The sequence below is a fragment of the Lynx canadensis genome, chromosome E1 (genome assembly GCF_007474595.2).
Source record: "Lynx canadensis isolate LIC74 chromosome E1, mLynCan4.pri.v2, whole genome shotgun sequence".
Taxonomy (NCBI): Eukaryota; Metazoa; Chordata; class Mammalia; order Carnivora; family Felidae; genus Lynx; species Lynx canadensis.
The window spans coordinates 36,654,763-36,677,624 of NC_044316.2; the positions used below are offsets into that span (position 1 = coordinate 36,654,763).

General features: G+C 47.9%; 2 protein-coding genes across 5 annotated transcripts in view; one reads left to right on the forward strand and one right to left on the reverse strand.

The window, feature by feature from the left end:
* The window catches only part of SKAP1 (src kinase associated phosphoprotein 1), a 287,749-nt gene extending 276,011 nt beyond the window's left edge, over window positions 1-11,738 (forward strand). The window contains exons 13-16 of one of the 3 annotated variants that reach the window (XM_030296976.1): window positions 1,246-1,956; window positions 2,575-2,639; window positions 2,739-2,845; window positions 10,443-11,738. The gene's annotated coding sequence lies outside the window, so the exon portion shown is untranslated. Of the gene's footprint in view, window positions 1-1,245; window positions 2,846-10,442 lie in introns of all 3 variants that reach the window. The other 2 variants (XM_030296975.1, XM_030296974.1) reach the window with 2 other exon arrangements.
* SNX11 (sorting nexin 11) lies at window positions 11,380-21,020 on the reverse strand. 2 transcript variants are annotated; one of them, XM_030296977.1, is made up of 9 exons: window positions 20,941-21,020; window positions 17,570-17,624; window positions 17,047-17,133; window positions 16,643-16,743; window positions 14,480-14,575; window positions 14,040-14,252; window positions 12,842-12,917; window positions 12,449-12,522; window positions 11,380-11,750 (listed from the first exon to the last, which is right to left on the reverse strand). In XM_030296977.1, exons 2-9 carry the CDS (start codon window positions 17,609-17,611, stop codon window positions 11,594-11,596), a joined length of 846 nt encoding a protein of 281 aa, XP_030152837.1. In that variant the 5' UTR covers window positions 17,612-17,624; window positions 20,941-21,020; the 3' UTR covers window positions 11,380-11,593. The 2 variants fall into 2 exon arrangements, with proteins under 2 accessions (XP_030152837.1, XP_030152838.1); XM_030296978.2 differs by having other exon boundaries at window positions 11,383-12,917.
* Between the last annotated feature and the right edge of the window lie 1,842 nt (window positions 21,021-22,862).

Genomic DNA, 22,862 nt, shown 5'->3' on the forward strand with positions numbered 1-22,862 from the left:
CTTTGTCCTTTATTTAATGACACTGTCGTTTATCTCCTCATTCTCTCTGACTCAACAATTCTACATCTAGAAGTTAATCCTATAGGTACATTTGCACACGCACAAAAGGATATACACATGAGGCACCTGGCTGGCCCAGGCGGTTCAGCATGTGACTCTTGATCTTGGGGTTGTGAGTTCAAGCCTCACATCAGGTGTAGAGATTACTTAAAAATAAAATCTTAAAATACACACATACACACACACACACACACACACACACGTGGTCTGTAATAGCAAACCACCAGAAATGCCCTAAATGTCTGGGAGAGACCTAGCCAAGTAACTGTAGCACATTCATAGAATTAAATACTATGCAACAGTAAAAAAGAAATGGAAGCTCTCTACACTAATGTTGGTAAGGGGGTAAAAAAAAAAAAAAAAGCAGCAAAGTAGGGTAGACTAATTTGTTCCATTTGTGTAAAAAGGGAGTCTCCAGGGGCATTTGGCTGGCTCAGTAGGTACAGCACGCGACTCTTGATCTCAGGGTCATGAGTTTGAGCCCCACGTTGGGTGTGGAGAATACTTTTTATGTATTTTTAATTGTTTTTAATGTTACTGATTTTTTTGAGAAAGACAGAGAGACAGAGCGTGAGCGGGGAAGGGGAAGACAGAGAGAGAGACACAGAATCAGAAGCAGGCTCCAGGCTCTGAGCTGTCAGCACACAGACAGACGCAGGGCTCAAACCCACAAACTGGAAGATCGTGACCTGAGCCAAAGTCAGATGCTTAACCGACTGAGGCACCTGGACACCCCTAGAGATTTTTTAAAAGGGGGCAGGGGGAGGGGCGCCTGGGTGGCTCAGTTGGTTGAGCGTCTGGCTTCAGCTCAGGTCACGATCTTACGGCTTGTGGGTTTGAGCCCCGCACATCGGGCTCTGTGCTGCCAGCTCAGAGCCTGGAGCCTGCTTCAGATTCTGTCTCCCTCTCTCTCTGCCCTTCCCCCGCTCAAGATCTGTCTCTGTCTCTGTCAAAAATAAATAAACATTAAAAAAATTTTTTTAAAGGGGGGGCAGGGGTAGTCTCCAATTGCCTCTATGTGTAGAAGATATCTCTGGAAGGACAGAGACAATAACACTGGTTGCCTCCAAAGACAGAGAAAGTGCATGACTCTGGGTAGGAGGGAGACACTTTTTACTCTGTGCCCTTTTATACCCTCTTTATTTTGCATCATAAAAGCAAATTTCTGTATTTTTCCTCTTTTAGGACACATATCCTTGTCTCTGCCCTGCCTTTTTGAAGAGACTGCTCATCAGGAGTTCCTATCCGCCCCCCCTCCCCAGCCACCCCACCAACACCATGGACTCTTCTCTTGACTGAACGGACCCAAGCCTCTGACACCTTGCAGTCACTGCAAACTGCCAGCAAGATGAGTGGGCAGAGGCGGAGTCAGCAGATCTGTTGCTAACCTTGCCTTGTACTTTCTCCCACCTTCATTTTGTTTTCACCCCACCTCTAAACGTGTCCCCACATCCACACCTGCCCTCTCCACAGGCTTGTCACAGAGAAGGTGAGAGAAAAGGAAACCTTTGGAGGAGGAAGTTGCTAGTTGTTTCAGCTGATTTGAAAAGCATAAATAAACTTCCTATTTGGTTCCTTGCAGTGTGTGACAGTGTCAGATTTCTTTTTGCAGTGGTATCCAAAGTGCTGGTTCCAGGCATTCTTGCCACCTCCAAACAAAGGACAAAAGGATAGCCTGAGAGAAAACAAAAACTCAGGCAGAGAAGGAGACTTGCAGTTATCTTGCTGGGCAGAATCCCCTCTGGAACCCAGGCCTGCCTGCTCTCTGGTTGGCTTCTCAGACTTCTTCTGGCTGCATACTTGGTTATTTTTCCTCACGTGCTGACTCTGAAATGAGACAGGGCTGGAAGCAAGTCCTTGGAGTCAGCACGTTGGAGAGTTCCTTTTCGGACCCCGGTGAGCAACCACAGTGCGTCTTGCACCTCAAGTCCCAGATAAGGGCCAAGGAAGTGCTTTGAGGAGGTCTTATGTGTGCACAGCCCCATTCTTGTCCCTGTTGTCTGTACCTAGCGCTCAGGTTATCTGTGTCTTGAAGAGGCAGCAAAGCAAGGTGGTTGAGAACATGAGAATAAACCCCAGTTCCCCATTTACTACATATGTTCTCTCAAGCAAGTTACTTGACATTTTATGCCTTAATTTCTCCACCTTAGAATCTAGTGGGGACTCTGTTTCAGTGGGTCATTAGGAAAATTAAAGAGGCAACATGTGTAACATACTTGGAACAACGCCTGGCATGTAGTAACTGCTCAATAAGGCTTAGCTATCATTTATGGCCAGACTCACTGTGCAAGAAATTTTGCAAAATGTACAACTGAGCAGCTCTAGAAATTTTACCTCTGAAACTGCCTATTCAGAGCAGTCCTGGAATGGCAATAGCCCTCCTCACCTCTGCAACAACCGTATTCTAGCCCTGCAGTAAGACACCCATTTCACATCACCAAGAGAGGGAAACTGGAGAGCTGTCAGTGCATCCCAAGTTTCTCAGAACATTTTATGACAGCCATTCATTTCCAGATTGCCTGACCCGGGAGTTTAAAAAAAAAAAAAAAGAAGCTTTTTGTGTATGAGAAGATAAAGAGGTAAGAAAAGGGGACAATGGGGTCTGGCAGAACAAACAAAAAAGAAGGAGATAAAAGGCAATACAGAACTGTTGATAATGTGCCCTCCGCTTTACACAGGGCGCTAAAGGAGACTGAACCACTAGGTGGCAGCAGATGAGCAGATGAACCAAAAACAACCAATTGCCTCCCGTTTCAGGAAGCTTTGCACCAATCCCAACCTACAGGTAAGCACAATGGGCATTGCTCTGAAGTGTTTACCGGAGGAGCAAATAGAAACCCCTCTATGCTCCCAGAGTGTTCCCTCCCTTAAAGAACCCCCAGGGACCCAACGCTAGAAGGCTGGTGGCTAAGAGGAGAGAGCACCATTGTGCCACTGCTGTGTGAATGAGACACCAGAAAACCAGAAGAGGAAGAGCAGGTTTCTGGGGCAGGGTCAGAAGAGGGATGAAAAAGGAGAAAGGTCAAGGTAACTTCACTCTCTGCACAGTTCAGCAACCTCTCGGTATCATGGTCATTGGCTTCCAGCATTTAAAACAAAATCCCCCTTAGTGCAATAGTTTCTTCTATGCCTGGAGGCCGGAGGAAATAACCACATGCCATACTGTGCAGGTCTTTGGCACCCCCATCAACTGCAAGAACAAAACTCTCAGACTCTGATCCTTCTAGCTGTAAAACTCAGCAGAAAGAGAAATTAGATTGGCCCTCAAAGATATGAACAAATGGACTAATCAGGAATTTGGCCCATAGCCATCTGGCGATCTCTGACATGGTTACAGGAAAAGACAGAGGAAGTCGGATGGGTTGATAAGACTATCTACAGGCTGAAGGACATTCTCTTTTAGGAGAAAGTTCTAAAGGAGACCTTTTGGAAGCAGTAGATTCCTACAGTCTGTCTGAATCTAAGCCACACCTACCAAAACTGCTCCCACTCAATTTGACAGCCACTATTTTAACCAACAGCCTCAGAAAGCAACTGGCTAATCAGATTACCACTTCTCTGACTCCTAACCAAAGCCCCACCTTACTAACTGGATAACTGGGGCATTAGACCGTATATCTAACCACATTATATGTAGGATGGCTTCTTGATGGCCACTGATTGCTCTGGCCCAGGAAATAGGAGAGGGAGGCTTTTTCCCTTTCCTGATTTTATGTAAAGGAAGGAAAAGAAGAACAGAAAGATCCTTAATTTTAAAAAAAAAATTTTTTTTTTAATGTTTTTATTTATTTTTGAGACAGAGAGAGACAGAGCATGAGCAGGGGAAGGGCAGAGAGAGGGAGACACAGAATCTGAAGAAGGCTCTAGGCTCTGAGCTGTCAGCATAGAGCCCGACGCGGGGCTTGAACCACGAACTGTGAGATCATGACCCGAGCCACCCAGGCGCCCCAAGATCCTGAATTTAAGAAGCAAATGTATATCTGCCTTTTACAGGTAAATAAGTAATAACTTACCGAGAACGCCTAACATCCGAGAACAACTAACTTAGTGACATCCACTGGATAATCTGACCCGGGGCTGCTACCATTTGGCCCGTATTGTCCAAGCTGATATCTGAGAATCCTAAATGCTCTGAAAGCAGCCTTTCAGCTACATTTCACGAAAAGTACTTTCTCCTAGTGTGTTTTCTCTGTCATCCATATAGCAAAATAGCACAGACACTGTTTTGCACCAGCTCAATGTTAAATTCTCTCATACGGTTGTCTCTCTTAGAAAATCTGTATTTAACTCAAAACCCACTGCACCTGTTCCTCTGGCGAATAAAAAATGGGAAAGAGAAGGGAATTCCTCTTGCTGCTCATTTCCTAAATTCAGTCTGATTCTGTTTAAACTAACAGCAAGGGCAAAAGTTGGACCTGACAAGAGGCACCCCCTCCCATTGGAGACAGATACTTGATCTCAACATAGCCTGTGAGGAACTGCCTAGATTTCAAGTTAGCGTTCACTTCTTTTTTTAGCTTGCTCAGTTGCACCGCCTCATTTGCCATCAGTCTCTGCAAGTGGCAAAGCTGAGGATCTGAAAGGTGTTGACTTGGACAAAAATCACACAGAATCTGCCCGGGAAAGAGCAAATACAATGAACAACCCCGGAAATTCTCAGTCTGCTGCTCTGCTTGTTGAATCACCCGAGCTGGGCTGCAGTTAGACACCTCCAGCGACACATTTTCAAATTCTACTTTTGGTGCCAGTCACTTGCATCACAATGAAGCAGTGGTTCCGTGCAAAGACCAAGATCACGCATGTGCAGGGGGGAAGGGGTGAGGGTACATTCCTGCCTTTAAAAACCAGTCTGAGAAAGATGGAGTTGAAGAGAAGAAAGAAAGAAAAAAAAAAAAAGAAAGAAAGAAACCAAAGTATGTTTTGTTTTGTTTTGTTTTCATATAAGAACAAAACTCTCAGATGACAAGTTCAGAGGTGCTTTAATCATTGGCCAAAGAGAAGCCCTCCCCACCGGTCTCCCCACCAGGAGTGGCTCTGGAAGGATAAATCTTACATGGCATTGATTTGCTAATTCCTGGAGCACCAGCAAAATCTGTGGAGCTGATTTAGAAAAAGCAGCCGTCTACGCAGAGGATTATCCCTGCGACACAGCCCAGTGACTCAGACTCATTTTCTAGTTTGTGGATTACCATAGTCCCTTGCTCCTTCCCCTTCCCTCCCGCCCAGCCATTTCATTTCCCTTTAGAATTTAGAGATTGGTTAGGGAGTTTGAAACTTAGCAACTCAAAAGAGATTTTTCTTCTTCAAGGGATTTGAAGTGTTCTCCCTATTTCCCTATCAAAAACTAACTGTTCAGAAAACAGGTTGTTTTGGTGGGAGGTTTTTGTTGTTATTTAGTGTGAATGGATGACCGTTCTTTTGCAACTCTATAGGATTCAATTAGCAATACATTTTCAGATGTAGCCCACTTCGTACAAAAATCTTTTATAAATGTAATGCCTCCCCCCCCCAAAAAAAAACTATCGTATTAGAGGAAACTGAACTAGAATTAACAAGGTGACCATATAACTTATTTCCCAGACATTGTTTGGAGACAAAAGGGGGAGTTATTGATAATTGATCATGTGGCCAAGACCACAGGTATAAACCAGGATGAGAGGTCCCCCTAAAAATCAGGCCAAATGGGGCATCCAGTCACTTGGGGAGTTGAGTGGACGGTAGACAGATTATCTGGCTCTCCGGATACGACACTTGGGAAATTCCTTCTCATGAAGTCCTCCCCTGCCAGCCCAGTTCCTAGACAAACTCTGCCAACTAGGCTTCTTTTCCTGATGCCTAGGCTGTTCCGAGAGGCCCGCTATCTCTGGCATCAGGCTGCTCGTGGGGCTGGCCGGCTGTTGGCCGCTGTGTGTGTTCAGTTCCATCACGGGGCCCCATCGCGGCCAGCCACCCCTCCACCTGGCAAGGCGCCACGGAGGGAAGCACGTCTGTAGCCCTGGGCAACAGTGCGCTGCTCCCTTGCCTCCTGTGATGGGAGCGAGTTCCAAGAGGCTTCTAGTGCTGGTCCTCAAAGAGGGCATCTGGCTCTACTGTAGACGCTCTTAACCTGATGGTGAGCAGCTGGCCCTCTTTTATCCCCTCATCAGATCAGAGAACAGAAAACAGGCTACAGACACTTCCCTCTTACCTGCGGTCAGACATTCCTTACTCTGCCTTGAACCTCCCACCCCCCTCCCCCCAGGCGGCACAAGCACACCACCCGCCCCCGTACTGGATGCCTCCCATGGGTCGGCACCCCGCCGGGCCTGTCACTGACATACCCCACCTCTGGGAAAGCACCTGGCATCTGGAGATTTTAGATCATTTCTTCGACGTCTCTAGGGCAGTGCGGGGGCGGGGCAGAACTTGGAGCTTTACTACTTCTTCTGTTAGTGGGGAATTCCTAACCTGGCACTATTGACACTTGGGGGCAGGTGATTTCATGTTGTTGGGGACGCTGTAGGATGTTCAGCAGCATCCCTGTTCTCCACCTACTAGACGCTGGTAGTACTCCTCTCCACTCACCCCCTCTCCCCCGGTCTGACACCCAAAACTGTCTCCAGACAGCGCCAAATGTTCCCTGGGAACAAAATCCCCCGTGGTTGAAAACCATGGTCTTGGGACATTGGTGTGCGTAGAGCCAAGCACAGAGAAACCGTCCTGCCTTCTAGAAGTGTGTGCTTTAGCCACTGGATTATAGTGATAGAAGCTTACTGCTAGGTTGGGAAGACCAAGGGTAAAAATGCCATGAATTCCTCAGGGTCTAAGAACCAGCAGGCCAACCCCGATGCTCCATGGAGATCTGCTTGCCTGCACTGCTGCAGATTCCACTACAAAAATGTTTGCAAAAGTGGGGGTATAGCTCAGGGGGAGAGCATTTGACTGCAAAAATGTTTGCAAATGAATGGGCCTGTAATTGCTGATTTAGAGAGCTGCGTGCCAGTGTCTCATATCTTGAGCTCTGCGGTTGTGATCCTTGTTTCCCTTTCCTGTGGCAGAAATCTACAAGCGGAGCCCTGATCAGAACTCTTGATCAGGACTGAGCGAGATGCCGTGTACGACCTCAGAGCAAGAAACCAAGTTCACTGAAACACGGCACGAGGGCAGGTGCAGCCCATGGGGGGTGCTGGTTTCCTGTGCTTTGTACTGGGTAGGCTTGGGTGGTCCTCAGGCAGAAGTGGCAAGTGTCAGGGCACCTGTCATCTCCCTGCTGCAATTACCCTTCCTGGTCTTTCACGTTAGTTTTTAAGGGAAGTTTTCTCATGCAAAATAACTCCTAGGAGCTCTGTCAAGAACTAAAAATAAATAAATAAAACAACCAAAACCCACTGCTCTCTCCGGAGGCCAAGACAGGATGAGGGGTCTACTGCCTTTGTTGTTTTTGCCCGCACGGGCCAGACAGCAAGGCCATCGCTGGCCCTGGTGCCAGCCAGAGCCCTGTCAATGCTGCCTCCCCTGGGCTCCGAATCCAAGGCACCTGGAAGGGTTATTAGCAGGATTGGAACTCATCCCTCTGCTGGGACTGGATCATAATTACAGTAATTTTCTAACAGAGCTGGGCAGTAGGACTGTTTAATCAGCATTCGACTCCCTTGTGCTCCCAGCCCTCATCACTCAAGGAGAGGAGTGGGATGGCTCTTAAAGAGACAGTGCCCGCCTTTCAGCACTTTGAACAGATGTGCCCTAATTGGTAGAATATATCTAAGTCTCGTAGCTTATAGCAGGCAACCTGCATTGCCTCCAACAAACTGCCCTGGGCTCTCACTATTCTGGGCCTTCTGCTCAAGGGACTTGGGTCAGGCTGCCGGTGGGGCTGGCCTCCCCTACCAGCTTAGCCACCAGGGGAAGTCCATACACAGGGCTAGAGCACTCACGGAAGGATCTAAACTAGCTGGCCCCTTGGAAACTGATGGTCTGAAGGAAAAGGTGCTTGACGGAAGGAGGGACACAAGAGCCATAGATTAAGAAATTTCGGCAGGGGGTTTCCCATAATCCAAAGATTACAGAAGCATCTCATGTTCCTGCACTTCTGGGGGAGAAAAAAAAAAACCTTAAAAGACTTTCAGGTAGTCTCTTAATTCTCACACTCTGGCTTTCCCATGTCTCTCTACTTACTACTCCTGCCCCTTTTACTGCTGTGTAAATGCTCCCTTTTCTCTTCCTTTGCTGTCGGAAGTGGACCAGGTCTCCCCTGAATGGAAGGGAGTAAAATTATTCACTTTGCTCATTGAATCAGGAGCATTCTGTCTTCTAAAAAGTGTGGCTCTAGGGGCGCCTGGGTGGCGCAGTCGGTTAAGCGTCCGACTTCAGCCAGGTCACGATCTCGCGGTCCGGGAGTTCGAGCCCCGCGTCAGGCTCTGGGCTGATGGCTCAGAGCCTGGAGCCTGTTTCCGATTCTGTGTCTCCCTCTCTCTCTGCTCCTCCCCCGTTCATGCTCTTTCTCTCTCTGTCCCAAAAATAAATAAACGTTGAAAAAAAAAAAATTAAAAAAAAAAAAAGTGTGGCTCTTGTTATCCTTTGGAGCATAAACTGTCCGTGTTTATTAGACGTTGAGATGTGAGGTTCCAGCTACCACTCCAAATCTAGCCATTTCTAAAGTGGAACTGGTTTTTCCCAAGAAGTTATTTCTCTAATAACAGGCTAGCAGTGGCCCCTACTGCCCTGTTGGTAAGCCAAATGCATACGTGGTCTTTGTAGTGGTTCCTCAGCGTTGTGCACAGAAGAGAGCTAGGGCAGGGCGTAAATGAGAAGAGGTGAGTGGGGGGCTCCCAAAGTGGGGTGGGCACACCCTCAGGAAAGAAGGTAGAGTGGGGTAAGGAGAATAGGAAAGGGGGGGGGGGACACTCATCCACAATTCAAGGACAGGTTACTTTGAGCCAGGTGACATGCCCTCTACAGAGCTGAGTCCTGCTGGCAGAGGGCTGCCCAGGAAGGTTGCTTGGGATCAGTGCCCAGGCGTGACCGAGGAAGTCACCGTCCCGCGCAGCGCTGGTTATCTGCTTGGCTTCAGCTGCGTCTCAGCTGGCTGCTCACACAGAAATCTGCAGATGCCACCCCGATCCCTGACTGAATGCTCCTGCGGCCTCCGTGAGGCAGGCCAGGCACTGGTCTATTTCCATTTCTCCCTTCGACCCCATTTCACATCTTCCTGGCTCACTGTCCTCCCCACCCCTAAGGTGTTGCGAATATAAACAAATTCACAAGCATGCAGTTAACTTAATGTCCGATCAGACTGTTAGAGTCACGATCACCTCCCAAACTAAGCTACCAGAGAGGTGTCTAGGACTTGATGGTGTGGATCTAAGGCCTCCACAGTCAGAAAGCTGAGGACTGCAGAGGGGCTCTGACTTCTGAGACAACTCCAAAAAGCTGTGCAAGTGGACTTGGACATTTTTTTTTTTTTTTTACCTTGAGTAGCAGTGGGTTTATTTTAGTTTAAAAATAAATGGGGGGGAGAGGGAGGGACAAACAAACACCCGGTCTTTCAGAGCTTGGAAAGTAACTCTCACATGAATATGCTCTCCCACCACCTAAACATGTTTTTTAGGGGGGGCTGGCTGGCTCAATCGGTAGAGCACGTGACTCTCAATTTTAGGGTTGTGAGTTTGAGCCCCATGTCAGGGGTAGAGTTTACTTTTAAAATAAATAAATTTTAACTAAGTAACTAAATAATAAATAAAAAACATGCTTTAAAAAAAAATTGTTCTTTTTAAAGTAGGCTCTATACCCAACGTGAGGCTTGAACTCATGACCCCGAGGACAAGAGTCACATGCTCTTCTGATTGAGCCAGACAGCCACCCCATAAAACCACAGTTTAGTTTCCTTAGCTAGAAAATGAGTATAGTACTTGCCCTGCCTTCCTCACTGGACAGAGGTCAAGTCAGAGGATGCAAAGGAGACGTTTTCATACAAGAAAACCTACCTCCCCCCCCCCCCCCCCACACACACACCCTTCCATCCACCAAACAAGATGAAAGCCATGAGCATGAGCACACTTATCCCGGGTAACAGGAGAGACCAGACTTGGGCCACAGAAGCAGCAGTCAGAAAAAAGGTGACTACATCAGGCACAGAGCCCAGCTCAAATCTAAGTTCAAACGCAAAATACTTGAGTTCCACAAAAGCTGAGCTGAGTACAGCTGGGCCAGACCCTCTCCCCAGGGGCTCCCCAGTCTTCCCTACTGAGCTCACCAGCCCTGGTAGCCGGCCCTTAGCACACGCAGGGACGGAGTAAAACGTGACAGGCCAATGGCACTGCCTGGATGGAAAGGAAATTTTGGTTTTGCTGTTTTCCTGGCAACTCCAGGCCCGCATCAGAAAATCTCTTCCCCTCCCTTCTTAGGACATCTCCTCCCATGGCATACACTCAACTGTGCACAAGACGGTGCTGGGATGGCGCCTGGCCTTGGATTAACTGAGCTGCTGTTGTACGCACTGCTGGTAATGGATCATTAAAAAAGCCGGGAGTCAGAAAAATCGCATCCGTGTCTTTGAACGGCTCCTGCTGTCCCAGCAGCCTACCCTGCTGGCAGAACTAGCTGCTGAGCACCAACTCCAGGAAGAAAAGGAGCGAACAGAAGAAGGCCAACCCAGCTTGCTGTTTTTTGGCTGAGTAGGGAATTGACACAGACCACCTCCGGCTCCTGTCTGGAAGTTTCGAGATCAGAGAGCTTCAGGCACAGCTGGGTTCACAGCTGCACCATTTGGAGCATTGGACTCATTAATATTCATGAGTCATCCCCACCAATCGGCAGAGCGGATGCCATTAGCTTAGCATCTGTCGGGTTTTTGTGAGGGTTGCGTATGGAGTTTTTTTCCCCTTTTAAATGAACTTCTTTTGACATTTTGGATTTGCCTCTGTAGGTTTTCTAGCCTCGCCTTGCTCCGCTGCATCATATAAAGGAGAGACCCAGGGGAGGCGGGCAGGAAAGAGGGATGGGTCCCAGCCAGGGCTCTGCATCTGCCTGTTGACAAACTTTATTTCTCTTTCAGCACCTGGCACCTCAGACAGGCTGCGAGGACGGAAGCGGCAGCAGGTAAATTATCCCTAACAAGGTTCATGCCCACAAGTGCGAGAAAAGCCGGATCCTGGCTCTCCAGAAGACGACCCTTCCTCCAGCGGTGGACTAGCGCGGCACACACAGTGCCGGAGAGCTGCGGCCCCCGGCTCTGAACCGTTATTTCCACGCTGATAAATTCATGATTTATGAAAGCAACTACTGCCAGCCCTCCCTCCCTCCTCCTCTGCTACAGCTTGTTAGACACGAATGGCAACAACCGTCTTAAATACTTGGAATTTTATTTCAGGCCAAAGCCCCTCAACTCTGAACTAAATGCCATGACAGTCCCACAGCACAGGCTGGTGTTAAAGGAGCCCGCAGACAGGGCGGGCTGGCCAGAGGAGGGGGGGGTGGGCGAGAGGAGAACCGCACACCCATACCCACACCCACACCTAAGCGCCACGCAATGCACACCGCCAGCGGCACTGGGCTCCTAGCCGCTCGGCTCTCCACGGAGAGGAATTATGGCAGCAGGAGGGCAGAATGCCTCATTGTGTGAAGGCGTGTCGTTCCTCACCTCCATCCCCAGAGCCCTCTCTCCAGGCACAGACAAAGCCCTTGCGCCCCATTGGACTGAACATACGGCCTCCCTGCAACACAGCAACACAGCAGAGGGACACCGTGGTAGCTGAAGCCCCGGGGGCAGGAGGCTATTACTCAGGGAGAAGAGAAGGATTCAAAAAAGAAAGGAGCCCACGCTAACCGTGCAGAAAACACAGTCACATCTCTGCTTTGTAACCGGAAAAGACAGCGACAGCGCAGGACCCAGGACAGCCTTTTCTAAAACAAAACCCGGAGCCGTTGCCTTTCCTCGGGCTGTGACCGACCGCTTCTCTTCCGCAGATGGCCATGAGCTCAGGCCCCACGCGGTGAGACTGAGGCCTCAGAATATGCGGGAAACCCCGGCGACAGAGGAGTCACAGCACTGTTCCGTTCCCTGGGATTAGTGAAGGAAGGCAAGCGAGGGGGTGGGAGAATCAACATTCACCCCCTGGTCCACCAAAGGAGGCAGGCAAGAGGCCAGCCTCCCAGAAACAAAGTGCTCCAAGGGCCGCAGCAAAAACACAGCCCCCGGGAATACAACTACGCAAGTGTTTCTGTTGGGTCAGTATTCAACAGGACAGCTTAAAATCTGCCACTTGCAGGTCCCCAAAACCAGTCACCTGAGGCAATGCTCTCGGGTCCATTAACGAACATCTAAAGAAACTCAGCTCCCAGGGGAGTAAATATACCACCCCCCGCCCAGTGTTTCCGTGCAAAACCAACAGCCCGCGGGCCTTATGCCTACCTTACAACTGTACAGTGTTTATTCCTGCGGAGGAAGCCTGAGGAGCTATTGCGACCCGCCTCTGTGCAACCAACCTGAGCAGAGGCAACCGTAAGACACTAAGTGGCCCAACCGCCCACACCTACCCTGTGCCCGATCCCACCCCAGCAAGTCCCCTTGCCGCCTCGGAGCAGAACCCAGGGCTCAGACCAGAGCTCATTTCTCCACAACCGTTTCTAACTGCCCAGGGTCCAAAGGCACAGCATGGTCCCCTGCCATGGCCCTCCTCACTGGCTGAGGAGCAGACGTCCCCTCATCGGGTCTTGTAAAATCACAGCATGATGGCGAGGGGGAGGGTGGCAGAGGGGGGCTTTCCAAGGAAGGAGCTTCAGAGTCAACAACGGGAGCCCACACCTCGAAATGGTCCTTTTCTTCCCTGGGAGGTGGTGAGGGAGAGCTCCTCCTGCCCGATCGTGGAAGAAAGCAGCAACTGGGAAAGGACGGGACGGGAAAAAGAAGGGCATGAGCAGAGAAACAAAAATCAATAGATAAGCACAAGTGAACAAACAAACAAACGGTGGGCCGGCCATACAAATGGAGTATTATTTGGCCATAAAAAGGAATTAAACACTGAAACCCCCTACGATACGGATGCACCTTGAAAATGCGGAGTCGAAGAAGCCAAGCACAAAAGACCACACCTCGTATGACTCTGCTTGTGTGAGATGCTCAGAACAGGCAAATCCACAGATGCAGAAAGTAAACTAGTGCTCATCAGGGGTAGGAGTTTGGGAAAATGGGGAGTCACTGCTAATGGGTCCAAGGTTTCTTTGGGGATGATAAAAATTGGGGTTCTAAAATGGACTATGGTGACTGACGGTTGCACAAATTAATTTGTGAACAAATTAAAAACTACATTAACTGTAACATTAAAAGGATGACTTTTAAAATATGTAAATTATAACTCAATAAAGTCACTTTTTTTTATATAAGATTTTATTTTTAAGTAATCTCTAAACCCAATGTGAGGCTTGATCTCACAAACTCAAGATCGAGAGTCACGCGCTCCACTGACTGAGCCAGCCAGGTGCCCCAAAATTGTTACTTGAACAGGGCGGGAGTTGGGGGGGGGGTGCCTGGGTGACTCAGTCAGTTGAGTGTCTAAATTCAGCTCAGGTCATGATCTCGAAGCTCAGTTCGAGCCCCACATCGGGCTCGCTGCTGTCGGCTCAGAGCCCACTTCGGATCCTCTGTCCTCCCTCTCCCTCTGCCCCTCCCCTGCTCATGCTCTCTCTCTCTCTCAAAAATAAAATAACCATTTAAAAAATTAATTAATTAATTACATAAAATGGCGGGGAGAGAAATAAAGAACAGAATGAGAAAGTCTTCTTTTCCCCAAGTTTCAATAGGAGAGCCTGCTACCCAGGGACGAGGTAGCCCAGATGCTCAGACCCTAGCGCACAAGATAAGAAAACCATGCACAGGGGGAAAGAGGCCTCTTCTGAAAGGCTACCAATGCCGTGATAGGACCTTCTCTATCCAACGGACACCTCACAGGCCCGGGCTACAGTAGTCCTAGCCCTCGGTGCCTCAGAAATGAGAGCTCCAGTACCTCTTAGGCTGGTCTCCTTTAGCCAGGTGAGAAGAACCCCGCCTCTCCTCCTGGACCCAGCCACAGTTTGACATAGCGTAGTGAAGAATGGCGTCAGAAACTGTCATGGGGCTTCGGCCCTGGACACAGGCTTCGATCTCAGGCACTGAGAGCTGGCTTTGCAGGAAGAGGTGTAACTGGCTGTCTGACAGGAGGACCACACTCTGCAGGACCCTGGGGAAAACACAGGACGTACAACACAGCATCACCCTGAGCAGCTGCCCTCCCCAGCCCCACTTGCTGAAGAGCTTCCGGCTTGAGGGAGCACTGAAGGTATGGGGGTGCGAGAAAGGCATCTACCATAAATGTGCCTGTCTATTCAAAGGGACCATCCTGCCTGGCCCCCTCCCCCTCCCTGCCCACCCGCACGAGGCAGGTGCTTGCCCACCACGCCCACTCACTTTTCCAGGAAGTGCTGCAGACCTTGCCGGCGCTTCTCAATGAACTCATCTGAGCTGCCAAAGAAGGTTGACTTCCCAGGAAGTTCAGGTACAGGGCTGTGGGGTCACATAATGTTGAACACCCAAGATGAGTGTGACATTAAAGACAGTCATTCCACCCCCTGAGCAAGGAAACCCCCTAAAAAGAGGCACAAATCAATGCACATAGCTTTTAATAAGGTGGGGAGGGGGGCAAGGCTAATACCGACTGCGGGACATCCATGTGTCAGGCACCATCAGAGAAGTTAAGTAAATTTCCTGATGTCACACAGCTAGTAACCAGCAGAGTTGGTATTTGAATCACATCTATGACTTCAAAACGTCATTGCTGCTATACTACATTGTTTACAAAACCCACTCCCACCATCAGCTTTCAGGTTTTTTTTGTTTGTTTGTTTTTTAAGTGCATTATTTATTGTGAGAGAGGGGCAGAGAGAGAATCCCAAGCAGGCTCTGCACTGGAAGCATGGAGCCCGACACAGGGCTCGAACCCAAGAACCAAGAGATCATGACCTAAGCCAAAACCAAGAGCCACTTAACCAACTGAGCCATCCAGGTGCCCCTGTCAGCTCTTATTTTAAAAAGGAAAAAACTGGGGCACCTGGGTGGCGCAGTCGGTTAGACGTCCGACTTCAGCCAGGTCACGATCTCGCGGTCCGTGAGTTCGAGCCCCGCGTCAGGCTCTGGGCTGATGGCTCAGAGCCTGGAGCCTGTTTCCAATTCTGTGTCTCCCTCTCTCTCTGCCCCTCCCCCGTTCATGCTCTGTCTCTCTCTGTCCCAAAAATAAATAAACGTTGAAAAAAAAAAAAATTTTAAAAAGGAAAAAACTTGGGGTGCCAGGGTGGCTCAGTCAGTTAAGTGTCCAACGTCGGCTCAGGTCATGATCTCATGGTTCGTGAGTTCGAGGCCCGCATCAGACTCTCTGCTATCAACACAAGAGCCTGCTTCAGATCCTTGTCCCCCTTCTGTCTCTGCCCTTCTCGCGCTCTCTCTCTCTCAAAAATAATAAAATTTTAAATTAAATTAAATAGATAGATAGATAGATAGATAAGAAGAAGAAACCTGGACGCGGAGATGTGGAGCCTGCTGGGTCCCTGCATGTAAATTAAGACCTACCTCCTCCAACCCAAGCAGGTCACATGCTTAGAATTTTCTAAAAGTAGTTGAGTTGTAGCAAGCCATCCACAAATTCTTTAAACCTCCCTAGCTTCTATTATGAACATATTTTTAAAAAAAAACAACAGGCCAGGGGCCCCTGGGTGGCTTAGTAGGGTAAGCATCCAACTTCGGCTCAGGTCAAGATCTCACAGCTCGTGAGTTCGAGTTCCGCATCCGGCTCTGTGCTGACAGCTCAGAGCCTGGGGCCTGCTTCGGATTCTGTGTCTCCCTCTCTCTTTGCCCTGTCCCCAACTCATACACACGTGTGCATGTGTACACTCTCGCTCTAAAATAAATAGACTTAAAAAAAAAAAAAAAACAGGCCAGGCAATAGGATGCAGGATCCGTCAGACGAAATCCCAACTGGCAACGAGGACCTGACCCATGACAGCGGCTTCATCAGTCCTACATGTTAACTAACCGGCTCGGGCACCCACAGGCCACCTGTCCCCAGGGCATTCTGTTCTAAACTGTCTCCAGTTTTAGGACTTATTTGGGATGGTATAAGTGAGGAGTGAACAATACTACTTTCCCTAAGGCTCTCAATCTGTTATGTCTCTCAGAAAATTTCTCTGCACAAAAAAGAAAAAAAAAATTAAGATTTTTTACAGGTCAAATGGACAGGAACACCACTGGTCACGTTAAGTCCAGGTGCTAACAGGTTTCTGATAACCAGTGACACGCACACATAAAATGCTAGCAGTACACTTGTTTAGCCCTGGATGAATATGCATATAAAAAAAGAAAACTATTTTTGATATTTGTATGACTTTGTTAGGTCAAAATACTAGAAATAAGAACTCTGTCTTTACTTTTTCCACTGACTTGAAAACATAATTTAAGAACACATTTCTCAATTTCCTAAGTGCCTGACACGTTGCCAGGTTTGTTTGTTTTTTATTGTAAACTCTGGTTCTCACATAAGCACCAGTCTCAGATCCAAGAAAGAAGCAGAAGCAAACTCACACTAAACCAGCATTTCTCTGTAGCTGCTTTCTCAGCCACACGAACTCACGGTAGCGGCGACGCACACAGGACGTCTTGGCGGTAAAGGCCTTGCTGTTGGTCTACAGGAGGAAGTACGTGAAAAAGAAAAAAAACAGGTAGAAAAAGACCAAGTTTACATGAACTCCCCATGGTCCCTCTGACGGAGGATCCAAGCCATCAGGCCTGATCAAGGGCTCTGACCAGAGCAAGGTGCCACCAGGCAGCTAGAAAGCAACTCTCACCCATTATTCAAGCTCATGCCCCTCCTCCCTCCTTTTCTTCTGTCTCCGGACTGTCAAAATACCCACAAAAAGGTTCTGCTTCAGCACTAGCCCTCAGTGCTAGAGAGTGTTGATCCCAATGCAAAAGTGTGATGCACTTACGTGGAGAAATATCTTATAATCCACATAAGAATTCCAGGAGCCCTCATTCTGCACGCGGGGGTCCTGAACACGCACAGTGATCACCTCCTGGAGGTAAGAAAGGCTCCTTCAGCTTCGGCTCAGCCACACAGTAAGGCAACTTTGACAACACAGGTGGCCAGATTTTTCCAATCAGCACCAACTTTCATTCATTTATTCATTCAATTCAACAAGTTTTATTGACCACCCGCTATGTGTCAGACTCGGCTCTAAGGCACTGGGGGCAGAACGTGAACAAGAGACAAAAATCCTTGCCCTCGTGAACGTGACATTCAACCATATTCCAACGAATGGAAAAGGTCAAAATGGAGTCTCATTTCCCTGCATGGCTTTACTATGGATTTCCTTCTCCTGCCTTTATTTTGAGCTCATCAGCACCCCCGAGGTATTACTGTCAGTACAATACCACGGAGCAATGATTTGCATCTTTTCCCAAATCCCACCAAACTTTTACCCACCTGTTTCCTGGAGACCACACACTTACCTCCTGCTCTTGGTTTTCCAACATCCTACAGCAAAAGCCCATTGGAAGAAAACATCTGATAAGGGACAGAAGACAGGGCAACAATCACGGTTAGTATGCCTCTGTTCTTATCACTCTTCACCAAGGCAAAACCCTGAAAATTCTTAATTGAACCCCTGGGAAAACCCAGGCAACTTTTTTCGTTCTCGTGTAAAACTTAAGAGGAAGCAAAAAAATCCCCCCCGTCCCCCCACCGTAGCTCAGTGCCAAGCTAAAAACCCAGATGATTTGACTCCCTGTGCAGACCACTGCCAGAACCCTTAACTAGGCCACCTCCAGCCAAAGCAGGTTTGGGTCTGTGCACCTCCAGCAGCCAGAACAGGCAAGTTCAGCTGTAAAACCTCTGCTTGAGGATTGCAGGTGACAGTAGTGTCTCACCAGCACACACTACACACCCTAGCAAATGAGCCTAACACTGCCCCCTCCTGGCGGTTTAGAGGCAACCACGCCCCACAAACACCAAGGCTTTTAAAAGTCTCTCTTTGTCTTGCTAACCCTACAGTCGCCTACCCAGAGGTAAATCATAGAGCTGGAGAGCTCCGGGAGCACCTGAGTGGGTTGCCCAGTGGCAACCTTCCTTTATCTAATCTGTTCTCCGGAACCCAAGCCAATGGCTCCCAATCATTTCCTCTCTCGACATGCTATCCGGTTTGTACCTCTGCCCAAGCACCCCACAGCTGCACACAGGTCGGCTCGGGATGTTTTCCGCTCCTTTGTAAAGAGTCATTAAAGCCTAAGCCCCTGATTTCCCCCAGTGTGGCAGTTTACATGTGCAGCGACATCGCCCACTCCGACAAGGGGACCATGAAGCCTACAGCACAGGGTTACTCGAGTCCAAAGGGGCCCATGATGTCACCTTCTGTTAAAATACAGCACTAATCTTGTTACTCCTAGAACCACTCCAACAGCATCCACCCTGGCTGCCGCCTCCACCCCCTTCTCCTCTCTTAAGAGCAGAACAATAAGGTTTAATTTCCCTTTCCAATTTACCTTGAAATGAAAACTGACTTCAGCCAATATGTACTGCCAACAAATGATCTAGGCTGGCTCCTGGGAAAACAAGACTATCTCTAAGCTCTCCCTCTCCTCCCCACCCCCCATGCCCATTCACACACCCACTCATTTTTACAGTCCTACAATTAATTTGAAACACATTCTCTTATTAGTTCTGCCTTACCATTAGAAGAGTGTGTAATGAGTTTCTTTGTATTTTATGTTTTGCTAACACAAGACTAACGTTTCAAGAGAAGGGGAGCTCATTTACACCACAAAATTAGCAGAGCAAACAACTTTCCCAATTCTTTCCAGAATACCAGAAGATCTCTCCACCCTAGCCACTGCACACAGAGACAAAACTGCGTGGTATGTGACAGGATTGGGCTACACTGTTGAGCAAACCAGAGTTTTTGTGACTGTAATACCCTCTTCGTATTCTTGCCGACAATTTGATTTTTCCATCTGATGAAATCACCGTCACAAAGGGGTCCTGAACTGAAAGGAAATTCCAATTCCGTAACGCCCAAAGTATAACATCTCCGATACAAGCAGTCATATGCCTGTAACTGAAAAGAACAGACCAACTAGCTGTGAACAGTTAACCACCTCAGATTTTTAAAAAAATAATCAAATTTTCTCTTCTCTTTTCAGCCATTTGGTAAACTGTCAGCACAGAAGCAGAGGGTTCAATATTCTGAAGTGTCTTTTTCACAAAAGTAATGATGGGAAAGATGAGGACAAGGAAATCATAGTCATCATACACTCAGTGGGGCTCAACACATCTCCTGTGCCTTGAAAGGTTTGCCAAATTCAGGACCATAATTTAGTAATGAAATGGTCATCGTTCTGAGGCTCAAGTAGAGTTTGTATAGGGCCCTCCACCACCTCCAAGTGCAAGTCCCTCTCCTTTCCTTTGGGGCTAAAACCACTTAGAAACAAATAGCTATAAACTCACTTTAAAAAAAAAATCCCAGCCCCCCCCAATAGGCTGTATACTTAAATCTAACTTTAAAGGGCACCAACAAAGTTTCAATTGTAACTTGCCCTTAAAAACGCTAGACACTGGAACAAATACAAAAACCCAGACTCCAAATAATAATTTCTAGTAACTACTATTCTCCATCAGCTTCCTCTGCATAGATGCCACTCCTCACAAGGAAATGCTCAGTTCTGCCTGTGAAGGGGAAGGAGGAAGTTCTTTAACTTTGGCTCGTGATCTGGGAGATGGATCCAGGTCATCTAAATATGGGTAAGTCAGCGATCCTCTCAGCTACAGCTACGTATGCATCCCACTCGGCACTAACTGCATTTCCTGGGTTCTTTCAATCACATCCAAAGCTTCCTTTTCTTTCTCCATCTGTAACAGCACCAATATCTCCGGGAAGAATCCAGTTGTTTGCTTTATACAAAGCAGATTCCTTGTAAAGCTCTCCAGTGTCCTAACAATTCAAGGTAGTAATTCAAGGCTTTCCCACCATTTTCACCCCCATTTAAACTACTTCAAAAGGAGGTTAAAAACAATTTAAAAACACCTTAATCAAGTAGGTTAAGCATCTGATTCCTGATTTCAGTTCAGGTCATGCTCTCACAATTCCCGAGATCCAGCCAGGCGTCAGGCTCTGCGCTGATAGCGCGGACCCCGCTTAAGATTCTCTCTCTCTCCCACTCTCTCTCAAAATAAATGAAAAAACATTTATTTTACATCAGGTGATAAAAGTGTATTGAGCCACCAATACTCCTATCCCTTCTTACTCATTCTTGAGCCCTTGGTGCCAGATGGCAACTCAAAAAGCTCTCCTGCCTAAACACCCACACGTGGTAGAGAATGCTCCCTTTTCTGACCAAGTTCTGTGTATTCCCAACCAAGCAGCTCCACTCCATCCTTCTGTCCATTTGTAATTTGCCACTCCTTACACATGGAAGGTAAATCACAAAAGCGACCACACTCTAGCAAGAACCGCCTCCATCCCCGTAAAATACTTGTCACTACTCCTACCCCTAGCCATTTGGGTAATTGTTCCCAAACTCTTTAACTCTGACCACTCCCTCTCCATTCTTAACGAACTAGGAGCAAAAGGGCCCCATGACCCTTCTTCTCCTTTGGCGATTCAGCTTGGGGAGTGCAAAGGAAAGATGCTTTCTACTTTGAAAACAAATGGAAAAGCCGGGATTCCTTCCTTGGATCCGGAGCAAGCACCCGCCTTCATCCCGGGACGTGAGACAGCCTCTTCCCTAAAACGTCAAGCGAAAACCCCACCCCCAAGCGCCAGCCGGGACGCTCAAGCCTCGCTGGAGAGCAGCGATCTGTCCCCGCGGTCCCGCCCACGACCCCTCACCTGAGAGCAGCACCCACTCCCCACAGCGACACCGCCAGCGCCGCACCATAGAGCCAGCCTCGGCTTCTCCTTCCGGGTAAGTGGCCGGTGCCCCGGTGCACGACGGGAGAAGGCTCCCGGCCACGCCAATCGCGGGTGCCCAGGACGCCCCGCCCCTGAAGGCCCGAGCTCTTAGTGGAGATTCCCGCTCCGGAGGCGGCGCGCTCGCTCCGCCCAGTCCCCGGCCGGAGTCCCGGCCCCCTGAGACTCACTCGGGACACTGGAGAGTGGACGCGGGTGAGGAGCGGTGAGTGGGCTCTGACGGCCAGTCCAGAGCCGTGTCCCGCTCGTCGTCGTCAGGCCCAGCCAATCAGCAGCGAGGGGGCGTCATTAAAGGTCCGAAAGAGGGTCCCCGGACCGGGAGGTGTGAGGAGGTTGTCGCCTTCATTTCTGTCGGGCCGAGGGCCATCTGGAGTGTGGGAGGGTCGGGGAAGAAAACACCCACATTCCTGGAATGTCTCAAAGTCCCGAGAGCTTCCCCATTTGAACCCACTGGGTTGCAGTTCCCCCACGGAGTTATCAAGGGCGGGCGAACCCACTGACCAACTCACGTTGGTAAACCAGGGATTGTCAGAGCGAAAACCGAACTGAGATGGCCCAGCAAACACCCGTTTGACTCGCGGAAACAAGCCCAAAGAAGAATCGCGCAGCTGGTTAGTAAAAAAGAAAATACGTTGGATATCATGATTTTTTTATGTTGTTGAAACGTCTGTGAACAACCTGTTTAAAGGTAATTTTTGCAAAGATAATAATGTCAAGGAAAAAGGGTCACAAAATACAAGCTCTGGCTTTAGACGGCCTTGGTGCAATACCCAGCACTACACTGGACTGTGGGGGCTTAACCTGATCCTAAATCTTTTTAAGTCTTAGTCTCCTCATCTGTAGAATGGAGGTTATGCACAAACCTCAGAAAAGCTTTTCTCAAACATTTATTCTCAGGATACCTTTACATTTTTTTTTTTTTTTAGTAAAGTGTACGCCCAACTTGGGGTTCCAATTCACGACCCCAAGATCAAGAGTCCCATGTCCTGAGGACAGCCAGGCACCCCAACATTCTTCAAAATTGGTTGAGTGTTTATGTGGGATATTCACTGGATTAGAAATTAAAATTGAGAAATTTAAGAATATGTATTAATTCACCTAAAATAATAATAAACCAATACATGTTAATATGTTTTATGAAATATAATTACACTTCCCCCCAAAAATTAGTAGAGTGTCATTGCATTACAATTTTGCAAATCTCTTTAACGTCTGGCATAATAGAAGACAGCTGGATTCCCATATTTCCTCCCCATTTTCTCTGATTTGCTATGTTATTTTGGTCTAGGAAATGAAGAAACTCCAGTCTCTCACAGATACATAGTTAGAAAAGGAAGGAGTATTTTTAGCCTTCTCCAATAACTGTGGATACTAGCAAAACTCAACAAACGGTAATTTCTTAAAGATTAATTGCAATGGGGAATCTGAAAACCACTCAGAAAATATTGGTTTACTGAATTATACAGATCTTCCAAATATTGATGCATTTCACTACTCAACATTAAAAAAAATCACATGCATTATAATCATTGATCTCATCACAAAAATCTTGGAAAGCTGTCAAGCTCACTTTGGTGGATACCCAGCACCTTTTCCAAAATTACAATTTTTTCTTGAAAGCTCAAATTTTATCATTGACAAAAGTACTTTAAGTCACTTTTCTTTCATGTGCCAGGCTCATTCCATTCAAATATGCAAGTCTGAATAACTATAGTTTCCCTGTCATTCTTTCAAGCAAAACTTGTGTCCTAAATTTTTTTTAGTGTGTATTTATTTATTTTTGAGAGAGAGAGACAGAGCACAAGCAGGGGAGGAGCAGAGAGAGAGGGAGACACAGAATT